We start from the raw sequence: 27208 nt of genomic DNA on the forward strand, positions 1-27208 counted from the left end.
CATCGCCTATCAGCAGCTCTTACCAAAGCAGCGCCTCTCGCAACTGAAACTCTCTCTATTCCGAAGACGAAATATCAGCCGAAGCCGAAAGCTTAAGAAGATAAGCTTTAAGCTTCCCAACAGAGGTCTCGAGATCAATAAATCGAGAACAAGAAGACAGTTCCGTTTGAGACTATCTAACATTGAGTTGGGGAATTCATATTCAAATCCTATGTTCTATTATATTAGTTCGGTTAAATAAAATATCTTTTTAAAAACCTACTTTTGAACTCGGGAAATCGTATTATATACTTTATAGGGTCGGAAACGGTTCCTTCTGTACGTTACGTTATTCGCACAAATATAATATACCCTATTTACTCTTCGAGTACCGGGTATAAAAATGGTTTAACCCATTTTTTTCTGCACTGCCTGATAAAAAATGACATGAAATTATAAAGCGTAGTTCTGGTTGATGAGTGCGCGTTCAGCATTTGATCCAAGCATTCTACAGACTATAAATGTGCAAATTTCTTGGCATTCCTTCCGTCTCGAAAACAGCGTGAACTTTTGCATAATTATTTGCTTTTTAATTGTTGTGCTTGACAGTTGTCAATTGCAGTCAATAAAATCTTCCTTCTGTTAGGAATGGCGAGGCTCATTCCTTAACCTCCGCACATTGGTTTTCTGCGTTTTATACCCGGTACTCGAAGAGTAAATAGGGTGTATTGTATTTTTGCGAAATAACGGATGTATGTAACGCAGAGAAGGAAACGTTTCCGACCCGAAAAAGTATATATATTCTTGATCAGCATCAATAGCCATTTCTGTCTGTCCGTCCGTCCGTCTGTCCGTCTAAGAGCTATAGCCACCGAATTTTTGCTCCAGACTGCTGTATGCTCACACTGAAACCAGTGTAATTCAAAATAGAGCCCCGCCTCCTCCTCCCAAATCTACAATTTTAAAAATAAAAGAAAACTAAAAACGCCATTCCGTAGGGAATGACCATATCTATCAGATCAATGAATTGAATCAAATAGGATCATTATTATAGACATCAGATTATCTATCTATCTATCTATATTATCTATCAGATCAATGAATTGAATCAAATAGGATCATTATTATAGACAGAATGAAGAAATTAATTTGCTTCGGCTAAAGTTTAGCCGCTAAACCCACCCCGTGCACCCCCGTCAACAAAAGCTGCTTTGTTGTTTTTTCACATTCTCTCATTCGCACTCTGCTTCTGCAGTGTGCGGCCTCTGCCTCTGCCATGCCTCTGTCTCTGTCGTGACTCAGTGACGCAGTGTTCTAGGGAAGGGGGCGAGCTAAAGGAGCGTGTTGGCGTCAGAAGTGTGGTAGATGTAGATGACAGATGAAGTAAATGTAAAATTAGACAAAAAACCGCTAAGGTACAGATGTAGTACTGAGTACCAGGTATAAAAGTTATGACGCGTAAGAAGCGTCTCACATGTCCCATCTCGTTTGGTTTCTTTTTTGGCGGGTGTTTCTGGGGTGTTGCCCCATTTGGCAGATAGGCTAATGAAGCATAGTTTTGATATTTTCAACACCACGCCCCCTTCCCGCCGCTGCCACTCAGAAGGATTTCAATTAGCCTGCCAGAAAATGGCGGAATTTTTATTTCGCTTTCTGTTTTGTTTTTCAAATATTCTTCCTGTGTCATTTTTTCCGACTTTTTTTTGCTGTGTGGTCTTTTGCTGGCTTTAAAAATCCCACACTCGCCCTCGGGCCGAGTGAAGGGACCAACCGTCGGAACGACCGAGAGAGCCGAAAATACGAAAAAACGAGAAGGGACGTGTGAGACGCTTCTTACGCGACACAACTTTTATAAACGGCATTCTTTACTAAATCTGCACCTTAGCGGTTTTTTGACAAATTAAAATTTTTTTCTCACACCAACACGCTCCTTTAGCTCGCTCCCCTTCCCTAGACCCACACACTGCGTCACTGAGTCACGGCAGAGGCAGAGGCCGCACACAGCAGAAGCAGAGTGTGAATGAGAGAATGTGAAAAAAACATATATAAGATGCGGGGAGGGGTGGGTGTATCTTCAAAATTGTAGCTTTGGGAGTTTTTCGCCCTTTTGCGGGGCGGAAGGGGGCGGGGCTAATTTTTGAAATACACCTGTTTAAGTTTGAGCATATTTCAGTCTGGATGCAAAATTTGGTGGCTCTAGCTTTTATAGTCTCTAAGATCCAGGAGCGTATAAGGACGGACGGACGGACAGACGGACATGTCTCAATCGACTCGTCTATTGATGCTGATCAATAATATATATACTTTATGGGGTCGGAAATGTTTCCTTCTGTGCGTTACATACAACCGTTATTCACACAAATACAATATACCCTATTTACTCTTCGAGTACCGGGTATAAAAAGTAAAGTAACTTGAAAAAAGGAGCCCAAAGTTTTGTTTTCTCGCATGCGGTCACAAAAGAGCAGTAAATTTAAATGTACTCGACATGAAATTGAAGCAGCAGCACAGGGTCCAACTATCTATGCCCTTTCCCACTTACCCCCACTTTCAGCCGGCTATTTTTGGCGGAGAAAACCTACATTTTTATTGTACTTCTATCCTCCACATATCCGCTCTCCAGGGCTAGATACCAAATTCATTACCGACAGACATCTTTGGAAATGTATTGTATAAATGCGACTAAGAAATTAATTCTCATTGGTTCCTAAAGGTACACACATGTGTACATATAAAATGCAAATCTTTTGTTGTCAATTTTTAAGCAGAGCACACTGGAAGAAACGGCCAGAAATAAATAGATAACAGTCTACAAATTTTAAAACAAAGATATAAATATAAAACATAAATATAATATTTTTTTTTAAATCGTATAGCTGTTAATATCCTCCCATCCTTAACCCTCACCATTGCTCTTTCCCGTTTCGTTGGAGTCCGTAGAAATGCAGCATTGATCCCCTGCAGTCCAGTCCTTTGCAGGACGCTGCAATACATTTCATTGCAACACTAGTTCATTTGGGTGTTGTTGGGTTGGAGGACCTGGCAGCGGCTACTGCCCGAGGGTCTGGTATTTTACGTGGTCAAAGTTTTACGTTGCGCCGCACTGACATGCAAAGCAGATTCCGGGGACATACTGGGCCGTAGTCGTTGGCCACTTTGCAATCGGCACGCTCGCACAGATTAAACGGACCCAATGCCAGCGGCCAGGAAAGGCCTTCAGCAGGCCCAAACTCCAACCACAGAAAAAAAGAGAAGGTACGTGTGAGACGCTTCTTACGCGTGACAACTTTTATACCCAGCAATCACTACTACATCTGCACCTTAGCGGTTATTTGTCAAATTTTACATTTTTTCTTCATCTGTCATCTGCATCAACAACACTACTCACGCCAACACGCTCCTTTAGCTCGCCACCCTCCCCTAGAGCCATACACTGCAGAGTCAGGGCAGAGACGCGGCAGAGGCAGAGACATGTCTGCGCGAAGCAGAGTATGAATGAGAGAATTTGAAAAAAAAAAAACAAATATTAGCTGCGGGCCGTGTGGGTTAAGCCGCTGCAAATTAATTTCTTTATTCTGGCTATAATAATGATCCCGTCGGATCCCAATTTGGTGATCTGATAGATATTCCCTACGGAATAGCGTTTTTAGTTTTCTTTTAACTTCAAAATTGTAGATTTATGAGGTTTTCGCCCTTTTGCGGTGGCGGAAGGTGGCGTGGCTCATTTTTGAAATACACTGGTTTCAGTCTGAGCATACAGCCGTCTGGATGCAAAAATTTGGTGGCTCTAGCTCTTATAGTCTCTGAGAACTAGCCGACAAACAAGACGGACAGACGGACAGACAGACATGGCTCTATCGACTCGTCTATTGATGCTGATCAAGAATATATATACTTTATGGGGTCGGAAACGTTTCCTTCTGTGCGTTACATACAACCGTTATTTGCACAAATACAATATACCCTATTTACTCTTCGAGTACCGGAGACATAGGTAAAAAATAGAAACATTAAAATAGCTTTAATCAATTATCTAGCCGTTTTGCTGTTACTACAATTTGCAGTTAAACGACAATTTCCGAAGCGATTATTCAATGCCAAACTAAAAGATGCAAAAATTGTTCAAACCAACGCAAGCAATTAAAAGCAGCTGCTGTGCTGTCCCCACAACCCCTTGTTGGGTCCTCTTGTTTATTTTACGAGTGTGTGGCAAAATATGTTTTTATTTTTTGGGGCAATATTTATGTATGCTGTGTGCTGCAGCAGTTTATTTGTCAAGCCCGGACATGCAAGTGTCAAGGGTGCTGCAGCAGGATTAGATGGATTTACACACAGTGCGGACATATTTTAAATAAATCATTTGGTTGGGCTAAACATGTACATATGTACACTTGTTAAAATATAATTTGTAATACAGAAAAACTTTTGCGGATTAAATTCCAGTTTATAATTTTGGTTATGGTTATGGATGTATCACATGGAGAGGCATCGAAGTTACCAAGCCTATGAGATGGCAGGGGTTAACCTAGCGGTTATTTCTGCCGAATTATCCCGGAAATATAAAGGGGGCATTGAATTGGTAGTAGCAATTTATTCAGTTTATATTCTCACTTTTTATTCCGGTACTCGAAGAGTAAATGGGGTATATTGTATTTGTGCGAAATTCGGTTGTATGTAACGCACAGAAGGAAACGTTTCCGACCCCATAAAGTATATATATTCTTGATCAGCATCAATAGACGAGTCGATAGAGCCATGTCTGTCTGTCCATCTGTCCGTCTGTCCGTCTTGTTTGTCGGCTATTTCTCAGACACTATAAGAGCTAGGAGCCACAAAATTTTGCGAGATAAAGGAGCGTGTTGGCGTGAGTAGTGTTGTTGATGCAGATGACAGATGAAGAAAAGATGTAAAATTTGACAAATAACCCCTAAGTCATGTTCCAATCAGTAGTTATGTACATGGCAAAAACGGGTGGCAACCACTCTACTACACTCTATGGATGCAACGGACCAGGTGTTGAGTTTATTGATAATCCTCCATAAAAGGGTCACAAAATACATTACTTAAACACGATTGCAGAAAATACGAAGAGTGCACACACCACATGCGTTGAAACAGTTATGTATGTACGTGTACATAAAATTGTAGGATTTAGTTGAATAACAAACTACTGTGAGTCGTGGCAGATGGATCGTCTGGAGCAGGGCTGCTCGCAGGTCCCAGCCCGTTCATCCTGATCGACAGGAGGCATCGCCACAGCGGCCCGAACCATGTACTGCCGCGGCTGCTGCGATTGTTGCGATTCGAATGAGTTTGCTTCGGCCTTGCTGCCATCAGGAGTGTCCTCGTCATCGTCATTTTCATTGTCCGCCTCTTCCTCCCTATAGCCATACTCCTCCAAGTCGTTTGGGTCACAAATCTGACCCTTAACGCAGCCCACATACTCCTCTTCGTCCGTCTCGCTGTCATACAGCTCCTCGTCGGCGCCCAGATCTATTAAAAGGTCGCGCAAGTAACGCAACTCGTCGTGGGCGCGCGTTACCTTGCGCTCCAGGGCCTTCATTTGGGCCTGCAACGAAAATTAGCAAATAAATGTTACCTTTTTATATATTTTTGCGCCACATAAAGAACGAAACCAGACCTGCGGAATAAGGGGGCAGTCCAGCTGATGGAGCAAGTACATCAAAGGATCCACTGGCTGCGGCTCGATGTTCATTAACTGCTTCAAAATGTCCACGAGTCGAGGCAGAACTCCCGCCTCCATTAAAAATGCCATATTCTCATTTTCCATGCTCGTTGAGTAGCTGTAAAATGCAATTGCGTGGAAAGTGTGCAACGCGGAGAGAGGATAGTACAAGGCGGTGAATGGGATATGCGCAAAGCGGCGATCGCGGGATAACTGTAAGCTGCAAATGTTATAATATTTCGAAAATAAGAAGAGGCACCTGATCGCGGAATAACTGTAAATGCAGGCATGAATTGGAGGCAGTGCGATCGCGGAATTATCGATAAAATATACCGGAATATACCCTTGCATTATCAAAATATTACTTACAGTATATTCGTGAATCTTAAATTACTTTACTCGATTTTGATGTTCTGTTTAATATTACTAGTCAGTTAGGGGTTTCCCCGCTTAACCTATATTTTTCCCCGATTTAATAATCAATTCTACACAAGTGTGGTTATTTTTTACGACTTCCTTTTCTTTGAATATATCCAAACTAAGTTTAAAACTAAAAAGGTCAACCAACAAAAATGGCAAAAACGTTACTTGAGTGACAATTTGTTGCTTGTCACAGGTATGTTAGGTATAGTATGGGTATTTGTATAGGGTATACATTATATCCATAAATAAATATTAATATTTCTATGTATATACTTCTTGATATCTGCATCATTTTGTTGAGATTGCTAACCAACATAGATGGAATGTACATATGTATATCGATCTAGATATATTCTCGGTATCTGCATAATTTTGTTGAAATTGCTAACCAACATAGATGGAATGTTTTTGCATTGATTGGAGAGAGAGATTTACAAAATTTCTTCAATTCGAGGATATCCATCCCTCCAAGGGTACTAAATGTTGCTTATTCGCTGCCAAATGTTGAAAAACATTTGAAAAAAATGCGTATGGGAATTTGGGTGCCCTAAATTATTGAATATACCTAATTTGGAATTTAATAGACGGATGAAAGTCATTAAATTTACCATTATATACGGATATACCGTAAATATATAATGAACTCAATTTCGTAGTCTAAATATCCTGAAAAGTATACAGTGTTCACTAGCGGACATTTTGAGTACCAATGTTTTAACAGGTGGTGGTGGGGTAAAGCGCCAACTTATTTATGTGCTGTTGTGCGCAAACTCTTTATAGCTTCTGTTCAATATGCTGTTAGGCGCAATAGATAACCTAATATTCCACTGGTTAAAAAGCAACAAGCGTTCAAACTTAAGACACAATCAGGGATGCTATTCCAATGCAAACGACAAGAAACCAACACAGGTTTTTGTTCGATAGAACATTTTCCAGACAGCTTTTTGCAGTTAAATGAAGAAGATTTAAAACTTATTAATAAACACACATTTTTATTGCATTTCTGTCCCTGCAGAACGGACTCAACCAACAATGCGGTGCTTTCTCCACTTTCTATCGGAAGAAACTGCGCATATGAGTACTGGGCCTTAACGCAAGTTTAAATAGTTTAAAACTGTTTAAATAGAGTGGTGTTGAATGGGTTAAGCTCGTATTTTTTCTTGGTATATTTAAAAAAAAGGAATGGTATATTTCGGCATATTTCGGATAAAATAGTTTCTATCGACAGTCCACTGAACTTCATGCGAGCACAACAAATATAGTCAAAATTTGTAAGGATCGAAATAGAAGTTATATATAGACTCGACTCTTGTCAAAATGGAAAAGGTAGGAAAGGCTAAAAAGGTGGCGAGGGAGGAAAAGCAGCGGGAGCAGAAGCTCGAGGAGCTGGTAAGTTCATTCATGCATTCGTACCGAAGCGCGACTGCGCCCGGCTTTGCAATGGCAACGAAAATGCATGTTGAAGTATCCCTAAAATTAGCTTGACACCACACCCTTGACACCCACGTAGGTGCTGAAGTCCCTCGATGAATGCATGACGAACGAGGACAAAGTGAAGATGCTGATGCAGCGGCAGATGGAAAGTGAGAAGAACGTGGGCCGGCTGACGGCCGAACTGCGGGTGGTGCAGCGCCACACCGAGGGGCAGCAGCGTGAGAAGGAGGCCATGCAGCGTGAGCTAAACAAGTGCATCCTGATGCGCGACAAGCTACAGGAGGTGTGTCGTGAGCAGCAGCGCATTATCAAGTCGGTGAAGAACGAGAGCATGCTGCAGATCAAGGTGGAGGAGGAGCGCCGCAAGGAGAGCCAGATCAAGTTTCAGAGCTCGCTGAACGACGTCCAGAAGTCGCTGTCCAAAAACAACGAGGAAAACATCAAGTTGCGCGATTACAACATCGAAATGACCAAAAAGTGAGTGGGGCAGGCAGAAGTTTTCGGTAGCAGCGGCAACAACACAAGCAGCCGGCGAGCGCGCTGCCTAAAAGACTAAATATAGACACTGCACGCCGTCTGCGTCACACACACTGATCGACCATCTGTTATCTGATTTTAGGTTAAAGCTTCTGGCGGAGCAGTACCAGACGCGCGAACAGCACCTGGAGAAGCTCAATGAGCAGGTGAAACTGGAGTCGCAGCTGCATCAAGCCAGGCTTAGCAAGGCACAGGTCGAGGCGGCCATGGAGAGGGAGATTCTGAAAAAGTTTGTGCACCCCTTGGCAAGTTCTCAACCAGCATATAAATATTTGCCTCTTTCCTTGCAGAGAGAATCAAATTGGACTCGAAAAGCTGATTCAGGCTCAACGCAGCATCAAAGATCTGACCGATCGCGAGCACCAGTTGAAGGAGCAGCTGAACATCTACATGGCCAAATATGATGACTTCCAGCAGTCGCTGACCAAGTCAAACGAGGTCTTTGGCAGCTACAAAATCGAACTGGAGAAGATGTCCAAGCACACAAAGAAGGTTGAAAAGGAGTCGCTGGCCTGGCGCCAGCGGTACGAGAAGGCCAATGCCATGGTCATCGAATTGGCCACCGAGAAGCAGATGCGCGACCAGCAGTCGGATCGTCTGGTGAAGCAAGTCACACAGCTGCAGAAGCTGCTGCGTGCCCTGCAAGTGGAGCGCACGACTCTGCACAAGAGCCTGAGGGAGAACAAAATTGAGATTCCGCCGCTTCCACAGCTGCCGCCAGAGCCGGAGGCCATTACGATTACGCCCGTCAACACGGACAAAGCCAAGATGGAGCTGATGAGCCGCAACTGTGCCGAACTGAAGCAGACTTTGGCCAACTTGCAGAACCAAATGAAGCTTCTGACTACCGCCGAGGCCAAGACAGCCATTGAGGAGAAGAATAAGGCGGCCGAGGATCAGCAGAAGCTGGCCAATGCCAAGAAAAACAACAAAAAGAAGGACAAAAAGTCCAAGGCCAAGGCAGCGGCAGCAGCTGCTGCTGCACCAGTCGCAGTCGACAAATCAAACGAAGAGCTAACAACAGTTGATGCGGCTGCAGCAGAAACTACTTCCAACGGCGAGACACCAAAAGATGAATCTGAAGAAACCGCGAAGGAGCCGCTTACTTCAACAGAGGATCAGCTGTTGTTGAAGGAGGCGTTGGAGACAGTCATTGAACTGAAGGAAGCTGGAGCCGGAGATGCCAGCAAAGTGAAGAACACCAAGGACGCGCAGGAACAGACTGCTCCGATTCCGAAAGTGACAGGTTCTCCGCAGACCGTGGGCTATGGCGATGGCTCGCCACCCGCTGAACCCAATGATCTTGCAGCATTGCCAGCCTTAATCGATGCCGATTAGATCTTCCCCCCTCTACCTACTGTCGATTGTTGCCACATTTCACATGTCAGACGGCAACGCTTACGAAGCGTTTCCCTCCTCCTCCCTCAAAGCATTTTGTGTCATTCAGTCTCAACCAGCCACAAATCTTTTAATAGTTATTTATTGTATTTTATATTGTATTTTTTTAAAAGCATGTTCATCATATTATGTTTGTAAGCAATGCAACAACAAATTTTAAATTGAATAAACGTGTTTCCTAAAAACGTTAAATCAAAGGTTTAAATGTACTCGTAGCAGATGTATTAAAAGATGAGGTATTTGCGAAAGGAAGGTGCCAGCTTATGGTACGGACAAAATCTAACTTTTTTGTTCCTCGAGGACCTACTTTTTCTGATAGATTATGGGCATTTCGAATTGTTAATGAATTTTATATCCACCTGATATCCAGGTGCTCATCAAGACGGGTAGACGACATGGCTGTATCGGCTCAGCTATTGTGCTGATCAAGAATATATACACTTTATGGAGTCGGTAATAATATATAATAAAATAAGTAAGGTATAAAGAGTTCTGCCATAGAGCCATACTTCATAAGAAAATTAAAATGACCCAAATCTATCAGAAAAGTTCGGTTTGGTTCCTTGAGAAACAAAAAGTTCGATTTTGTCGAGTAGTGACATTTAGCATACGACAAAGAAAACAAAACACGTTCCCGAGTTTTTATACCCGGTTCTCGAAGAGTAAATAGGGTGTATTGTATTTGTGAGGAATAACGGTTGTAACGCACAGAAGGAAGCGTTTCCGACCCCATAAAGTATATATATTCTTGATCAGCATCAGTAGCCGAGTCGATAGAGCCATGTCTATCTGCCCGTCTGTCCGTCTTGTTTGTCGGCTAGTTCTCAGAGACTATAAGAGCTAGAGACACCAAATTTTGGCTCCAGACTGCTGTATGATCACACTGAAACCAGTGTATTTCAAAAATGAGCCCCGCCCCCTTCCGCCCCCGCAAAAAGACTAAAACCTCCCAAACCTACAATTTTGAAGATAAAAGAAAACTAAAAACGTCATTCCGTAGGGAATGGCCATGTCTATCAGATCACCAAATTGAGATCCAATTGGATCATTATTATAGTCACAATGAAGAAATTAATTTCCAGTGGCTAAACCCACCCTGTCCCGCAGCTTTTGTTGTTCTTTTTACATTCTCTCATTCACACTCTGCTTCTGCTTCACTCGGCCCCTGCCTCTGCCCCCTCCCTGACAATGCCTCTTCCGACTTTTAACCCACCCCGTCCCTCAGCTTATATTTGTTTTTTTTTTGTGTGCGGTCGCTGCCTCTTCCTCCGCCGCGAGTCTGCAGTGTGTGGGTCTAGGGAAAGGCGGCGAGCTAAAGGAGCGTGTTGGTGTGAGAAGTGTTGTAGATGTAGATGACAGTTGAAGAAAATATTTCAAATTTGACAAAACACCGCTAAGGTGCAGATGTAGTAATGAGTGCCGGGTATAAAAGTTGTGACGCATAAGAAGCGTCTCACACGTCCCTTTTCGTTTTGAAAAAAAAACCCCACACGGTGTAATAGTGCCCTGTGTGTCGTTTTAAAAATACATTCCCGGGCAATATAAAGTGTTGTGCCGTGTACTAAATTGTGCTGAAAAGTTTTCAGCAATGCTGTAGCCTTCTGCTGCCATCCAGGGATCCTCAATCGCTAAGCCTACCGCGAAGAAGGCGGCTTCAATTATCTCCAAGGCTACATACAGGACCAGATCTAAGACTGATGCTGGGGGTCGCCCCAGGTCAAGCAACTTCTTCGGACAACGAATCATTGGCTGTGGATGAGTGCAGCGTAGGAGAATCGGAGCTATACGTAGTACTCTATACTCTATACATGTGGCCAATTATATTTCAAGTATAGATTGAAAAATAGTTCAAGGATTACTGTATGAAAATGGAAAGCGGATTACCCAAAACTAAGAATATATTGTCGAGGTTAAATATATAAAAGTTCAGGCACCAGAGGTCCAGCACTTCCTGTGCTCCAAGGCAGCTATGCGGCTGCTGTTCGAAACGGACAGCCTCAGAGCTCGTCTCAGCCTCTGCCTGTGTCCTGGCCGGCGAAGCTGGTCCACGACCCGGACTGGGCAATCAGTCGGTCCATTTCAATTAGCTGAGTCGAAAACATGGACGTTCTCATCAGTCTGCTAACCCAGGAGCTGGTCCAGCGGCGGCTGAAGCTACTCAGAAACTAGAAAGGAAAATTGATCAATTAGTTGAACAAATGACTACATTGACAGAATGTTTATTCCCCAAAATTCATGCCATCACTTTTGCCCTAAATGTATAGGATACTCACCGGGAATTCTCCACATCAAGTCGGTGGCAGTCGGAGAGATGTCTGTTCCAAATTAGTATTTTGGAACGCCTCGGGGCTTCGTGGGATGACTGAGGAGCTGGAAGAGTACATGTGCAGACCCGAAGTGGACGTCATGATGGTTTCTGAGTCTAATTTTAAAAACTCAGCAACCTTCAGTGTAGATGGATACTGCACACATACAACACATCATCCATCTGGGTCTAGTCGAGGAGGAGCATTACTTCTTATTAGATCTTCAATCCCCCATATGTATGTCGCTGCCTTGCATTTCCACGGAACACATCCAGGCCGCTGGTGTTCACTTGACGTTTACAAGTTAGCATGCGTGTCTGAATATGGTCCATATGCTGTCCACCGTAGCAGAAATGGACGGACGAGCGATTCGCACAATTGTTTCGCCTATTCGGGTCGCACTTCATTGCTGCTGGCGATCGGAATTCTAAAAATGCATGGTGGGGCAACCTAAGGGCATGCAAGCGAAGAGGAACCTTGCTCAGGTCCATAAAGAGGAGCAGCTGCAATGTTTTTGCTACTGGTTAGCCTTCAAACTACCTAGACAACACCCTTCATTCCCCCTAAGCGATCGATTTTGTTGTGTATAAAGTCATTCGAGATGCTGCTTAACATACGCGATCAGAATGAGATTGCATGTTGGTCGAGCTAATCGATTCTCCAACGGAGGTGACAATGAAAAGGCGCCTGCTGGCGGCAGGCTCAAACGTATCGTTGTTCCAGTCTTGGCTGGACTCACACATACACCCTAAGCTAAGGTCTGCCGCGGATGATGATGCTGCTGACATTCTGCACAACAACATCATACATGCTGCTGATCTTGCTAGAAGCAATCTGATGAGGCCCCTCAGACCCAGATTGCAGGCAAAGGTGCCTGTAACAAATCGTGTCCGCCTAATGATTGCTACCAAGCGGCGTTTGCGTTTGCGTTGAGGAAATCCTCAGGAATGGAAAACAAAGGGAAAATTAAGCTGCTTCCCAAGTCTGCCCTGCTCTATCTTGTGCTGATTTGTAATAGTGCGCTACGATTTGGATGTTTCCCTAGCCTCTGGAAAAGCGCAGTTGTTTCAATGATCCCCAAACCCGGCAAGCCAGCGGACAAATGGGCCTCATACAGACCTATCAGTTTGCTGTCTGGATGGTCTTCTGCTGACCAGGATGATGGAAGCGGACGGATTTTTAGAGGCAATTCCCAACCACCAGTTTGGATTTAGGCACGAGCATGCAGCCGAACAGCAGATCGGACGGGTCACTAAGTTTACTCTCGAGACTTGAGAGGAACTTGTATTTTAGCTCAGCCGTCTCTCCATAGACTTTGACGAGACATACCTTAAACGACGCCCAATTCTTGCACCTATTTATAAAAAACGAGAAGGGACGTGTGAGCCGCTTCTTACGCGTCACAACTTTTATACCCGGCACTCTGTACTACATCCGTACCTTAGCGGTATTTTGTCAAATATTAAATTTTTTCTTCATCTGTCATCTACATCTACAACGCCGCCCTTTCCTAGCCCAACACACTGCAGACTCGAGGCAGAGGCAGATCACCGTCCGCACACAAAAAAAACAAACAAATAAAAGCTGCGGGACGGGGTGGGTTAAAAGTCGGAAGAGGCATCGGCAGGGGGAGGGCAGTATTTAGAAATTTTGAATATTATTGTGTAGCTCACTGAAAATGGCTATACGACATCAAATACTTCTGAAAAACTAGGCATTAGTCAATCGGTGGTGATCTTAAACAGCAAGTCCAAGGTCGCCCTTGCACCCAAAAACTAGACTCATAATGTCGGAAATGAAGAACAATAACTTTCTGAGGCCAAAGGATGCTTCTTTTCGTATAACAGTATCTATTTTTTGTAGAGGAGGAGAATCCCGCTGCACAAAAGTGACGTATGCGTTGCCTATGGCTACGCAGCAGGCAGACGCATTGAATTATATTGTAATACGATCAAGCGTCTGCTCCTTTGTAATACTTTATTGAGAGTCAATCGTAATGTTCATGTTGGGTTCAGCTAACCCGAAATATGCAAAGCTTATCTCTTAGAATTATATGTACAGCTAATCCGAAATATGCACCTAATCCGAAAGCGTATCTCTTATACTTATATGTATGTATACACATATGTATGAAAAAGGCATGCATATGTTATGTATGATTCAACTTGAGCTGCTAAGTGCAAGCTCAGAATGCCATGCTTATCCCTTATAATTATATGTATATACATATATACATATGTATGTATGCAGAAGGCATGCATGCAAAGTGTCACAATTGTTAACGGATTGTTATACCCTTTGATTATGATAATGGTAGGGTAGATATGCTACAATATAAAGGATGGATCTGGTTTACATTGCGGTAAACTACTTACGGATTGCCATACAGCATACGACAAACAAAAGACTATAAACGCTATAACCACCAAAATTTTCATCGAGATGGCTGGGATATCACACTGTTACAAATGTATTTCGACCTTCGACCACCACAAAGAGCGACCCCACAAAGTACACATACATATATTCTTGATCAGCATCAATAGCCGAGTCGATTGAGCCATGTCTGTCTGTCCGTCCGTCTGGTCAAGACTATATATATACTTTATGGGATCGGAAACGTTTCCTCTGTGTGTTACATACTTTCTGCACAAATACAATACACCCTATTTACTCTTCGAGTACCGGGTATGAAAAGATTTTTGTTAGGTATATTTAACCATATCTTTCAGAAAAAGTTGGTTTGGTTCCTTGAGGGAAAATCTTGTAGGTTAGTGAAATCTAAAAGTTGAAGGACTGAAGCATGAGCTTTTAATTAAACTGCGTACATATCTACATACTTAAACCTTGTGTTGACCATGACCATGCAGCATACGTCACTGTTTACTGACGACAAAATGTCTTCTGCCGCCACATGCAACACATTGCACCTGGGGGGCAATCCGACGCTGGGCAGGCGCCTGTGGGAAAAAGTAGAACGTAAGTGGTCTTGTTTCGCTACCATGGTTATTACAATGCCGCCATAATTATCTTACACACGCAGCTGTCATTTCTGCCGGTCGCACAACCTCAGCTATTAACGAGAAGGGACGTGTGAGACCCTTCTTACGCGTCACAACTTTTATACCCGTCACTCAGGACTACATCTAGATGTAGAAGACATCGCCAACCACTAGATATCGTTCACATTACAGAACACGTAGTAAAACGCTTACTAAACAAAATGCATACAAAAAAATTGGATCAGTTAATCGTATTTTCCAATTTATGAGATATTTAAAACAGCAATAAAATTGGTACTTTTTCTCTGCACATTCTGTTCAATAATGACCGCTAGGTTTCACAGCAGATTTTTCGAAAGTGGCGCCATCTATGAAAATTTCTTGTACGCAACTTTGATGGTCACTCTTTTTCTAATACAGAGCGTTAAAAACCGAGTCTTGGTTTTAACTTTTAAAAATGAGCTTTTGTGCACAAAAACTGGTCATTGGGACAATAGTGCATCTGCACCTCAGCGGTTTTTTGTCAAATTTTTTCTTCATCTGTCATCTACATCTACAACACTTGTCACACCAACACGCTCGCCGCCCTTCCCTAGACCCACATACTGCTGACTCGCGGCAGAAACAGAGGCAGCGCCCGCACACAAAAAAAAACAAGGGCCGCTGCAAATTAATTTCTTCATTCTGGCTATAATAATGATCCCGTCGGATCCCAATTTGGTGATCTGATAGATATGGCCATTCCCTACGGAATGGCGTTTTTAGTTTTCTTTTAACTTCAAAATTGTAGATTTATGAGGTTTTCGCCCTTTTGCGGTGGCGGAAGGTGGCGTGGCTCATTTTTGAAATACACTGGTTTCAGTGTGAGCATACAGCCGTCTGGATGCAAAATTTAGTGGCTCTAGCTCTTATAGTCTCTGAGAACTAGCCGACAAACAAGACGGACAGACGGACAGACAGACATAGCTCTATCGACTCGTCTTTTGATGCTGATCAAGAATATATATACTTTATGGGGTCGGAAACGTTTCCTTCTGTGCGTTACATACAACCGTTATTCCCCACAAATACAATATACCCTATTTACTCTTCGAGAACCGGGTATAAAAATTCAAGATGCATGTAACCCGCCGTATGCGTAATAATGTGGTCGTAAGTGGCAGCTGTCAAGCTAACTGTCGAGCGAGATGTGTTTGGAAAAAACAGTGTGGGCGTGCGATTATGTAGAGTGAGGGAAGTGTGGACAAAGGCCATTTTGTGGTACTAAAGTAATTACAGAAATTTATTTAACTTGCATAAGGTGTGGTGCACATTAAAACAAAAAATGGAAGGAGTTTAATGAGTGGACGTTTAGGTCTGAACCGTATGGTACTTCTATTGGAAACGACGAAGCAAAGGATAAAAAGGGTGATGCGTGTACAATATTTTATACATATTTATGAATATTTGCGCATTTAAATGTAAAAGTACTCCCTTTACGTACGACAGTCCGTCCATATACCACTCATTTGTGAAACGTTTATCTTATTGATATTGATCTTCTAATCGAAACCTTCGGGAATTACACCACTTTAACTGGGGATCAACAGTTAAGTTCATGTGGAAAAATAATAAGAACCATTGTTTATTTATGGTAGAGCCATAACCCATAACGGTACATTTGAAAGCCGCGCAAGCGTGCACAATGTACTTGGCCCACTGCCCTCGACCATTCACAGCTGAGTTTCCGTTTCGTCGTTTGCAAGCTTGAAAAATGAGCATAAGAAAGAAGAAGATTCGCAGGCAGCAGCACCAGGGTGTACCAGCAGTCACACCGAAAGGCCACTAAGCACTTCTCATTTGTGCTGCAAAATCATTCACGCCCGTTCGTTGTTAAAGAAACTGTGATAGTGTCCAACACAGAGTGGCACAAGCAAAAGCGTATCCAAGCAGATTGCAGGCGGAATTCTGTAGGGTAAACATCATGTTCTACAATAACACATGGGTGGCATTTCTCAGGAGGCGCCGACAACGTTCAAAGCGGCAGCAGCACAATACCAACAACATCAGTAGGCCAGCAACACAGTTAGGGGATTAACAGATCTGGAAACCGACACCAAGCGGGGGAGAGCTATGTTAAGGCTGCCAGACTGCTTGACTATGCTGCCCAGATATTGGGATGAGTGCGTGCGAAATGTGGCAATATTTTTGTCCGCCAGTTGCCGCCTGAGTAAGATGAATGAGGAAGAAGGCTGTTGGCGGCACTGTGGACGTTTATTGACTTTATGCAGAGTAAAAAAATGCCAAGATTATTAATGTAATGATGTATTAATAACATTTACTTGCATAATTGAGTGGAAAATTAACCTAAGAATTACAGGAATACATGCCACTGCATATTAATTTCTTCATTCTGGCTATAATAATAGTTCAATATGGTTCCCCGGAATGGCCTTTTGCGGGGGCGGGAGGTGGCGGGGCTCATTTTTGAAATACACTTGTAACACTGTGAGCATACAGAAGTCTGGATGCAAAATTTGGTGGCTGTAGCTTTTATGGTCTCTGAGATCCAGGCGCTCAACATGACGGACGGACGGACTGACAGACGGACAGACAGACATGGCTAAATCGACTCGGCTATTGATGCTGATCAAGAATATATATAATTTATGGGGTCAGAAACGTTTCCTTCTGTGCGTTACATACAACCGTTATTCGCACAAATACAATACTCTTCGAGTACCGGGTATAAAAAGTAACACTTTTTCCTATACCAGTCCCAGAGTATTCCTCAGACTCAAGACAATGGAGCTTTCATCCATCCAATAACCAAGTGATTGTGTACCGACTCAATATGCTCCAGCTGCTGCTGCTCTCTTTTCTCAGAGCTGCTGTCAACCGGGGCCTGCTATGCTGTAATGTTAAACGTGCTGTTGAAGAGCGCATGTCAGCTTCCGCAGAACAGTTTATTGTGAGAGAGAGAGCATAATAAGGTGTCGCTTGTCTTGTCTTGGACAAAGCTGTGCTTAGTCAAATTTCGGCTACATAAACTTGGCGTCCAGAGCAACAACAACGAAAACGAGAACGGGAAAGAGAACGGGATGCGGCACAACACGACACGACAGTACATGACCATGAAGCAACTATATAAGGAGGTCTCGTCGGCAAAAATTATGAAAAAGTGCGAGTGAAAGGGCTCTCGCTGTAAGTGTGAGGGCCACGACAATGGAGTGTGCTGGTTTTGACTTTGCTCCCACAATTTTCTCTTCTCTAAACATACCGTACATGAACCAATTTCCCATCTTTCGCGACCTTGCCGCATAAACTGCACCAAATCATTTTTTGGCGCACATACGGTAAACACTTGCAAAACAATTTTGTCCGCAACCAACCTCCCGCGTCGACAAGCAAACGAGTACTGAAAATTAGGAAAAGCAACGAGTAACTCTGCCACCGACGAGACCTCCTTATAGTTACTTCATGTACATTACACGATACGACACAACGGTAAGCCTGGAAGCGAAACGAAGCGAATGCTATCGCATAGTTGCTTTTGCTGCTGGCACTGCTAAAAAATTTTCGCAGTCCTAGCAGGCCGCGAAGGACTCGACTCGACTCCAAACAGTAATCAGTTGTGTATAGAACACTCGGGTGCGCGCGTCGAACGGTTTCTCTATCGAATGTGAGTGCAGTGGCTGCTCCCTGTCTGCTAACGTCCAACGGACTTGCAACGCTGCGCGGTTTTCTGCTGCTCTCAAGTATTGTGGATTATATATGGTAAAACTTATATCTGTTGTTGCTGGTTTTGTTATACCGCCTGTTGTTAATTATATCAGACATTTTTAACGCATTTAAACAAATTAGCAAGGGCAAGCAAAAACATGCAAAAATAGTACGAGAAACCGAACCAAAAGCAAAGGAAATTTTCCAGCTACAGCTGCTGCTGCCGCGTTGAGCATCGATGCGTCAAAAGCGCTGCAGCTGCTGTGTACGAGAAGAAGGATAATTTGCCCGGATCCAAAAGATTTTTTTTTTGTTATTTAATCGCTACAGCGAAATTGGTTGGTCGCAGACGATGAGTCCGCATTGACCAGGTACTTCAGTTTATGTTGAATATTAGAAAAAAAAGAAAAGTTACTGAACATTTTGAACTTAGAAAATAGTTGTTTGCCGAACGAACACCAAAAATAGAATGGATCTAAAAGATACAGTTTTTCTTCTTCTATTTTACTTTTTGTTCTTGTTATTTTTCTGCTGTTTTTCTTGTGCAGTGTGGCTTGGCTTTCTCTCTACGGAGTAGCGGAACTAGCAACAACAGAAATACAACATTAATATGTAATTTGAAGGCTGGCCAAAAATGTGGCATACTAGAAGTGAAGTGGGCCGATAAGAAACAATGCAAATATATTAATATGCCGAAATCATTAACAAATTAAAACGAAACACGCAAAGTCAAGAGCAAAAACACACGAGAATAAAGGGAAAACGAAACCAGAGAGTCAAGTACTTCGAGGAGAGCTGTTTGCTGGCATGCTTTGAGGTTAATTCCACACAAAAACCAGCCAACCCACCGCCGCCTGCCGCCCGCGCGCCGCAAACGACCAGCCCAGCCCCCGTGAGTACCAGGATTCCCTTGGTCTCTCGTCCCTCGTCTCACGTCTCTTCTTCTGTTCTTCTGTGTTGTCGGTCCTGCTTTCACGCACTTTCTGCTTCTTCGCAGGCGTCACCAGCGCTGCGTCAAAGGCATCAAAGGTAAATATACAAGAAGAAGATGGTAAAACAGAGCAAAGAGGAGACGCAAGCACATTGCTTGCCTACAGCAGAACTAACCTACAAATTAATCAATTCCATACCGTTACGCTACGTAAAAATGCAAATTTGTGCACACACACACATCCGTCCAGCTATCTAGCATCCATACATACATATGTACATTCCCATTCCCATACATACGTTCTTAAGAACTTTAAACAACAACTAATTTACCAAACAAAAAGACAAAGCATACATACAAATGTACGTATATCCAAAGGCACAGAACAAAGTAAAACGCACGCCTCGCCACCACACTCGATTTTTATAAAATTTTAATCGCATGCGATTAATTTGACTAGGCGCCAAAGCCGCTCACACACACAAGCACGCATTGATGCACAAACATGCACACACTACATCGAAAAGAAAAGCACACTCAAACAGGGACAAAGACACGCAAACAGGACCAAAATACATTCACTCACCTGAAAGGGATATACTAGTAGAGCACGAGCAGGAAAAGCGAACGAACTGTTGCGGGGAACGGTTTCTGTGTTTGTTTTGTAGAGTGCTTTCGGTGGTTACAGAATTGGTCATTTTAATTAAAAGTTTTCAAACAGCCAAGAGTTAAAAAGAAACGAAATTTATTTGATAACCTCATTTAACGCACCTAAAATGTATTTGGGAACTTAGTTGCATTAATTTATAATTCGGAAAATAGTTGACACACTTTGAAAAACGATTTTTAAATCCACTAATGATTTTTACTATACTATATACTTTTTACTATACAATTTAAATAAACTTCAAGCGTAGCGTCGTTAAAAAACTGCCCCACTCTGGCTGATTCTATTTAGCATTTCTCATTTACATGGTCATTAATAATGCAAATGTCCGTATAATCCATAGTTACACCCGGTACTCGAAGAATAAATTGGGTATATTGTATTTGTGGCCGAAAGTAGATGTATGTAACGCACAGAAGGAAACGTTTCCGACCCTATAAAGCAGGGCTAGTCACGGCCCTATCTATTATGCATAGGACAAGGCTCTGCCGCGGCGCTGTGTATTACAGTGATTCGTACGAAGTCCAATCTATTTCGAGGTTCCGTTTTGCGTGCTGTCTTCGCGCGCGTCTTTTGTACCGAGCCCTGCTACAAAGTATATACATATGTACATGTATTCTTGATCAGCATCAATAGTCGCGTCGTTATAGCCATGTCTGTTAGTTTGTCTGTTAGTCTAGTTTGACACCTGTTTCTCAGGGACTAAAAGATCTGGGTCACACAATTTTTAAGTGTGTTTCAAAAGTTAGCCCTTTGTGGGGGGAGGGGGCGTCCGACCCACACGCCACGTAGGGAGTGCCCATATCTATCTATATCTAATTGAGATTAGATAGGATCATTCTTATAGGCAGAATGTCGAAAATTAAGTCCAGAGGCAACCTCCACACCTTCCAGCAGCTTTGTTTAATTTTTCTCATCCTATCTCGCTCGCGTAAATGTAAAGTTCGAAAAAATCTTAAGGTTACGTACATACATATGTACATGTGAAGATATGTATGTATGTACATACATACACACTATAGTTCGGAAACAGACGCAAAGTGTAAAATATAAATAAATTCGCTAAGAGTTCCTAGCGCCAAGTGTTGGGACAAATAAAGAGTAATGATAATGTGGCGAAGTTGTTACTCTGACGTTACCCTTGCACAACATTAGCATAAGAAGTAAGTTATAGTATTTAAGTGGTATATTTCAACAATTTTTAATATACTTTTTGTATAGTCTACCATTTAAACCAGTGGAAGGCCGTATACAATCACATGCTCGAGTGCGTTTGAGTGCGTAAGCAACAGAAACATCGGGTGAGCGGCAACGCAGCAGGACGAGGACGATTGACAATTGAACTGAACAAAATTTAATTTTGTTAAAATATCATTATTACAGCATGAATAAATTAACATTACAATTTGAACATACAAATATTACTATTGGAAAACAAACAGACAGGAGGGAAAAAACACTCATAAAAACTATCTTGCAACCCTTTTGTGATAACTTTTTTGAGGTTTTTCGGTATGCTACCTGGTCGAAAATAATGATATTTGATTCTACTTTGCCTAAAAAACGACTCAATAGAAACATGCGAAACGTCTTATAAAAGATATCTGAAAAGTCTCGCAAATTATACTTTGGTAGATATCATAAATGATTGAATAACTGTCACGAACTGAACGATACAAGTATATCATATATCTACCATATGCGAGACCGAATGTGATCGTTTTAATCGGGTTAACTTTCGCATTTGATACGCGATATCATTTGCGAGCATTTGGATTGCTGGGAATACCCAGTTTATGTAAGTTTACACACATGCATGCATATGAATGTACATATGTACATGTATGGACATACATACATATATACTAACTGAGTACCGAGTATAAAACTTGTGACGATTACCAAGTGTCTCACGTTCCTACTCGTTTCTTATTCACATTGCATTTAATCCTAGATAAGCATTCGGAGTCAGCAAAACAATCCAAAGATATGTATATGGAACACATACAAGAAAAAATTACGATAAGACCTGAACCGATATCTCGCCTGCAGTTTGCCAATAAGCCAAATATCAATTCAATTTAGACCCACAAACCGCTTTTAAGAGCCAATTTATGTCCCCGGCACTGATGCTGCCGTTGTTCTACAAGAGAAAGCAATTAGAAATGCCAACAAGTGTGACCGAAAACTTGCGAGAGGGAGTGTGTTTTTCGGAGGAGGCAGGCAGGTATTTAGCTGTCATCTATTTATATAAAACTTGACGTTCTTGCCACTAACTATTTAAAAGTGCTGCCCGCTAAAAGGATCTGCAACTGCAACCGTGTGAGGGGGCTACCAGAAAGCAAAATGAACTTGGCATCGTACTTATGGGGTAGGCGTTTGGGCGGCAAGTGGGAAGGTATGGATGCTGGAATGGTCAGATAAAAACCACTTAAAACACAAAACTAATCGACAATTGCTGTTTTGTGTTGCGTTTAAAAATATAATCAAGGTGCGCTCTAGTTTCATTCCCAAACAAAGGAACACTTCTACACAAAAGTGGCTGCTGTTTCAGGACAGCCAGGGACAAGCGCCTGGATGCATGCCACACGAAACTGTGAATATAATTTTAAAAAACAACAGGGAGAATGCGATAAGGATATAACTTTTGTTAGCCATAAAAAAGTTATTATAAGGTCAGAGCGTATTGGCTCTGGCATGTGAGTAGATTTTAGAGGAGTGAAGAAGAGGCCAGGGCATGCAAGTCTCAGAACTATTTCATGTTAATTTACATGGCGGCCATGTTTGGCCAGCCAACAACTAGGCAACAATTAGGCAGCTAAAGATAATAATATTTAGATTACCTTATCCTTTGCCAGGGAATAGGTTTCGCAGACCTGCAGCGGCTCCACAAAATCAGATGTAATTGGTTATACGATACAGCCCTGAACTTAAAGTGGAAGTCCGAATTTTTCCAACAACAGGGGTTTAACTTTCCTTTCTTGTCGGGCAATCAATGGCTCTTCTTGTATCATACTATCTATAGATAGACCACACGATAAGGTCACAGAACCATAACCTTGACCGAAAATAGTTTTTTGGCTGCATAGCAAAGCAAAGCTCATGACACGCACAGGAAGACCTAATGCCAAATGCCAGGCAGAGCAGGTCAGGACACAGCCATGAGGTGCAAAATTATTCAACGGCTATGGCTATAAATTGCCTAATCAGTTTTGGTGTTATATACACAGGTGCGTGGGCTATCGAATGACACAGGTGATTAAAGGCCGAATCGAACAACACTCGTCAGAACTAAGTAATGGGTAATGGGTGTGACTATTTTTTGTCTAGATGAATAAATAAACCAATAACTTTATTCTTTAAACAATTTAAATCCTTAAAGAAGCCATATCGTTTACTCAACCCACATTGTCAGGCATTTTATTGACATCTTAGATGTATGTAGCTCTAAACATTTATAGCAGGGCAAGATCATAGCTTCCACTTCTACTCCCCAAGCATTAATGGTCAACGTATCAATAGCCAACTGCTGCTGTTCTACCTGCTACCCCCTGAATACACGCGAATGCATCAGCTGGGACAAAAAAAAGTGTAACTTTCGAGCAACAACAAACTTGAATTTTATACGAGGCAGGTCGCCAAATGTGTCTATAAACGTTGCCAAGCACCCATATATCCATTTTTCTATGTACATAGGTATATATGGACATGCAAACACATGTATATACATACATACATACATACATACATTACAAGTACATTTTATTGTCAGATAATAATAACAAAGTTGGCGCCTACACAAGGAACAAACATACGCCATGTGGTATATGCGCATTTTCTAGATAAACGAGAAGCGCCATGTGAGAAGCATCTTACTCGTCACAACTTTTATACCCGGTACTCAGTCAAAGTACCTGTCCAATATTGCTTTTTTTCGAATTTTATATTCGACATTTTATATTTTTTCTACATCTACATCTACATACATAACTTCTCCCCTACAGACACACGGCAGATGCAGAGGCCGCACACTACAGAAGCAGAGTGTGAATTTTCACACTGTGCCGCGTCGCTGCCTCTGACACGTTTCTGCCTCTGCCGCGTCTCTGCCTCGTCTCTGTCATAACTCTGCAGTGTGTGGCTCTAGGGGAGGGGGGCGAGCTTAAGGAACGTGTTGGCGTGGGGAGTGTTGTTGATGTAGATGAAGAACAAATTTAAAATTTGACAAATAACCGCTAAGGTGAAGTGGTAGATGTAGTACTAAGTGCCGGTTATAAAAGCTGTCACGCGTAAGAAGCGTCTCACACGCCCCTTCTCGTTTGAAATTCAGTGGTTTTATAAATCAAAGTTATTTTTAGTTTTAAAAGTTGGAAATAAAAGTTATTCCATAATTTATATTTGAAGAAAACTAAAAGTTAAATTTATTATCCGTTGAATTGAGAGGAGTGTTAACATAAATTTATGCATATTACTGGTCCTTGAGTGAAACCCTTTCATGGAATACATCGCATATCCTTCAAGGACGAATATAAAGATTTTACTATTTTCGTTTATATGAATATTTGATTTTGAGTTTCTCCTAAATAATTTCTCTAAAAATTTAAAAATAAAATTGTAATACCATTTCAACTGACCAATAATCATATCGTTTAAGCCAATTTAACGTGTTTCGCCGTTATTTTGTTTGCCTCTATTTCTGGGCGGACTCCAAAATTAACGATTATTATTTGGACTCATCAGACCTGATAACACGTTTTCAATCATCCGTGGTCAAATTGTTATGCTAATTTAAAAGTTTCGGGTTTGCTTCACCATTTTTTTCCGACCACGTGAAACTTGGTAGTAAGTACTTATTACTAGAATATAAAGAAAAAATATTTAACATCAAATCTGCAAGCGTATTGTTGATTAGAAAATTTTGAAATATTAAATAAGTGAAAATAACGAAAAGTGCCTAATTGAGTACATGCTAGTTTTTTTAGTTTTTTATTTTTCGCTATTTAAAATCTTCACATTTGTATTTTTCTGGGATTACCTATTTCTTAAGGATAAAGTAATTGATATCTACAAAAAAAATTGGTTACGTTTGCATTATGCGTTTAAAAGTTATGAGCGACGAAAGTCAGTTATTGTTAACTGTAGTCATCATTGCTCCCCACTGTACATACATATATGTATGTAGTAAAAGTATATGCGTAAAAGGCTTTTGCTTTTTGGTCCATAAAAGGGAACAACGAGAATGATTGTCTAAAAGTTTGGCTCATATCGGCAAACCGGAAGTTTGGAGGGCCATAACGGCCATTTCCATTGCCAGAAACAACTGCAGTTTCTGCGCGGGAGTTAGTAAAAGTTTCCTCGGAAATGAAAATGGTAAGTTTTCCCCTATTCGTATTTTTGCATAGCCTCAGTGAAATTTTCTCTTGCTCGGCCATAATTAAAAGACCGAATTTCATTATTAGGTAGTCAAAAACTACTGTCACATTAATGAACAACACGAGTTGTTCGAGTTGAACTTTTGATTGTGCTTTTAACGCTTTTCACTTACACTTTCACTGCCATCCCTTTTGCTATGGTATCGTCCACGCCAGGCAAATCATTCTCATCCGTTGCCCCTGCTTACTGCCCCTTCAATATGTGTTCAACTCGAGCTAATGGCTGACTTCCTCTTGCAGGCCTTGGCAGTGACTCCTTGACTCTTTGAAATGTATACTGCTCTGGTTTTTTGTTAAATATTTGCTCGACTTTAAGTGTAACAATTGCTCATCGATGATTGCTACTTAATTTCGGTTACTATTTTCGGGTTGTCGTTTTGGAGTGCGCACTTTAAGGCAGGCAGAAAGATGCTGACAAGCAAAAATATACAACAAATGAAAAGCATTTTAGTAGAGGAAAAGTTTAATATATCTACATAATATAATATAAATATATATACGTTATGGGGTCGGAAACGTTTCCTTCTATGTACTGCTGTACTAAAACTTATCTAATCTACTATTTGCTGTTCACACTTCATTAACTTACGAGACCTTCCATGTCCATGCCCATGCCCATGTCAATGCCCTATGCCCCATGCCCGTCTTTTAACTTCTCTCTGATGGGCCATTTATCTATCTATTGGCTGGCGGCCAACACTGAGCCCATATCTTTTGGCAATTGGCATAAATCCTTTTGGCACAATTATTTATCAACTTTAATTATGCGATATCCTGTCAATTCTAGATAAAAATAATACATCCTACATGCTGTGTGCATTGTACAATATATGTCAAAAACATTAGCAGAGGGAAATTAAACCATCAGAAATAAATCATTGATAATTACACATTTTTAAATGCTTTACTTTATGTCAAGTTGCTATTGAATTTGTTCATCATACAACAACACTACTCGACAAAAACGAGTTTTTCTGATAGATATTGATTTTGTACATAAGAAAAGTATCTTAGACTTGCTTGTAAAGAATTTTGCTGTTCTGAAAAGCTTTTGGGTGCAGCTAACAATTGGACCGAAACACTTTGTAGTTTAATTTTACCATCTTTGAAATATTAAGCTTTTAAATTTGAAAATTAAGTTTTTGTGAAGCATTTTAAAATAAATTTTGAGTTTAAATAGGAGGTACATGTGAGACCCTTCTTACGCGTCACAACTTTAACACCCGGTACTCAATGGTACATCTGTACCTTAGTGGTTTTTTCAAATAAAACGCCCCCTCCCCTAGAGGCGCACACTGCACAAAGCAGAGTGTTCAATGAAAAAATGTGCAAAAATAATCAAAGCTGCTGGACGGTCTACTCACTGAAAAAGTTTCTTTATTCTGGTTATAATAATGATCCAAACTAAGCCCAATTCGGTGATCTGATAGATATGGTCATTCACTACGGAGTTGCTGTGGATACAGTAGATATTCGCCCTTTGTGGGGGCGGGGCTTATTTTTCAAATGCAGTTGATCAGTGTGATATCACAGCAGTCTGGAGGCATAATTCGGTGGCTCTAGCTCTTATAGTCTCTGAGAACTAGCCGACACACAGACAGACAGACATAGACTCGGCTCTTGATGCTGATCAAGAATCCATATACTTTATGGGGTCGGAAAAGATTCCTTCTGTGCGTTGCACACATTTACTTTTGTGGACAAATACAGT

General features: G+C 41.7%; 3 protein-coding genes across 4 annotated transcripts in view; 2 read left to right on the forward strand and 1 right to left on the reverse strand.

Annotated features, from left to right (window-relative positions):
* Window positions 1-4966: 4966 nt before the first annotated feature.
* LOC117591204 lies at window positions 4967-6031 on the reverse strand. The gene is made up of 3 exons (XM_034284344.1): window positions 5925-6031; window positions 5621-5783; window positions 4967-5548 (listed from the first exon to the last, which is right to left on the reverse strand). The coding sequence occupies exons 1-3, from the start codon at window positions 6014-6016 to the stop codon at window positions 5147-5149; spliced, it is 657 nt and encodes a 218-aa protein (XP_034140235.1). The 5' UTR covers window positions 6017-6031; the 3' UTR covers window positions 4967-5146.
* A 1300-nt stretch (window positions 6032-7331) lies between these two features.
* Window positions 7332-9649, forward strand: LOC117591223 (alpha-taxilin). Its single transcript, XM_034284398.1, has 4 exons — window positions 7332-7477; window positions 7599-7999; window positions 8142-8288; window positions 8350-9649. The coding sequence occupies exons 1-4, from the start codon at window positions 7406-7408 to the stop codon at window positions 9395-9397; spliced, it is 1668 nt and encodes a 555-aa protein (XP_034140289.1). The 5' UTR covers window positions 7332-7405; the 3' UTR covers window positions 9398-9649.
* An 8703-nt stretch (window positions 9650-18352) lies between these two features.
* The window catches only part of LOC117591203 (Kv channel-interacting protein 1), a 31220-nt gene continuing 22364 nt past the window's right edge, over window positions 18353-27208 (forward strand). Inside the window, exons 1-2 of one of the 2 annotated variants that reach the window (XM_034284343.1) lie at window positions 18353-18521; window positions 19091-19496. The gene's annotated coding sequence lies outside the window, so the exon portion shown is untranslated. Of the gene's footprint in view, window positions 18522-19067; window positions 19497-27208 lie in introns of those variants that run through there. The other variant, XM_034284342.1, reaches the window with a different exon arrangement.

Source organism: Drosophila guanche, unplaced genomic scaffold (assembly GCF_900245975.1).
Source record: "Drosophila guanche unplaced genomic scaffold, DGUA_6, whole genome shotgun sequence".
Lineage (NCBI taxonomy): Eukaryota > Metazoa > Arthropoda > Insecta > Diptera > Drosophilidae > Drosophila > Drosophila guanche.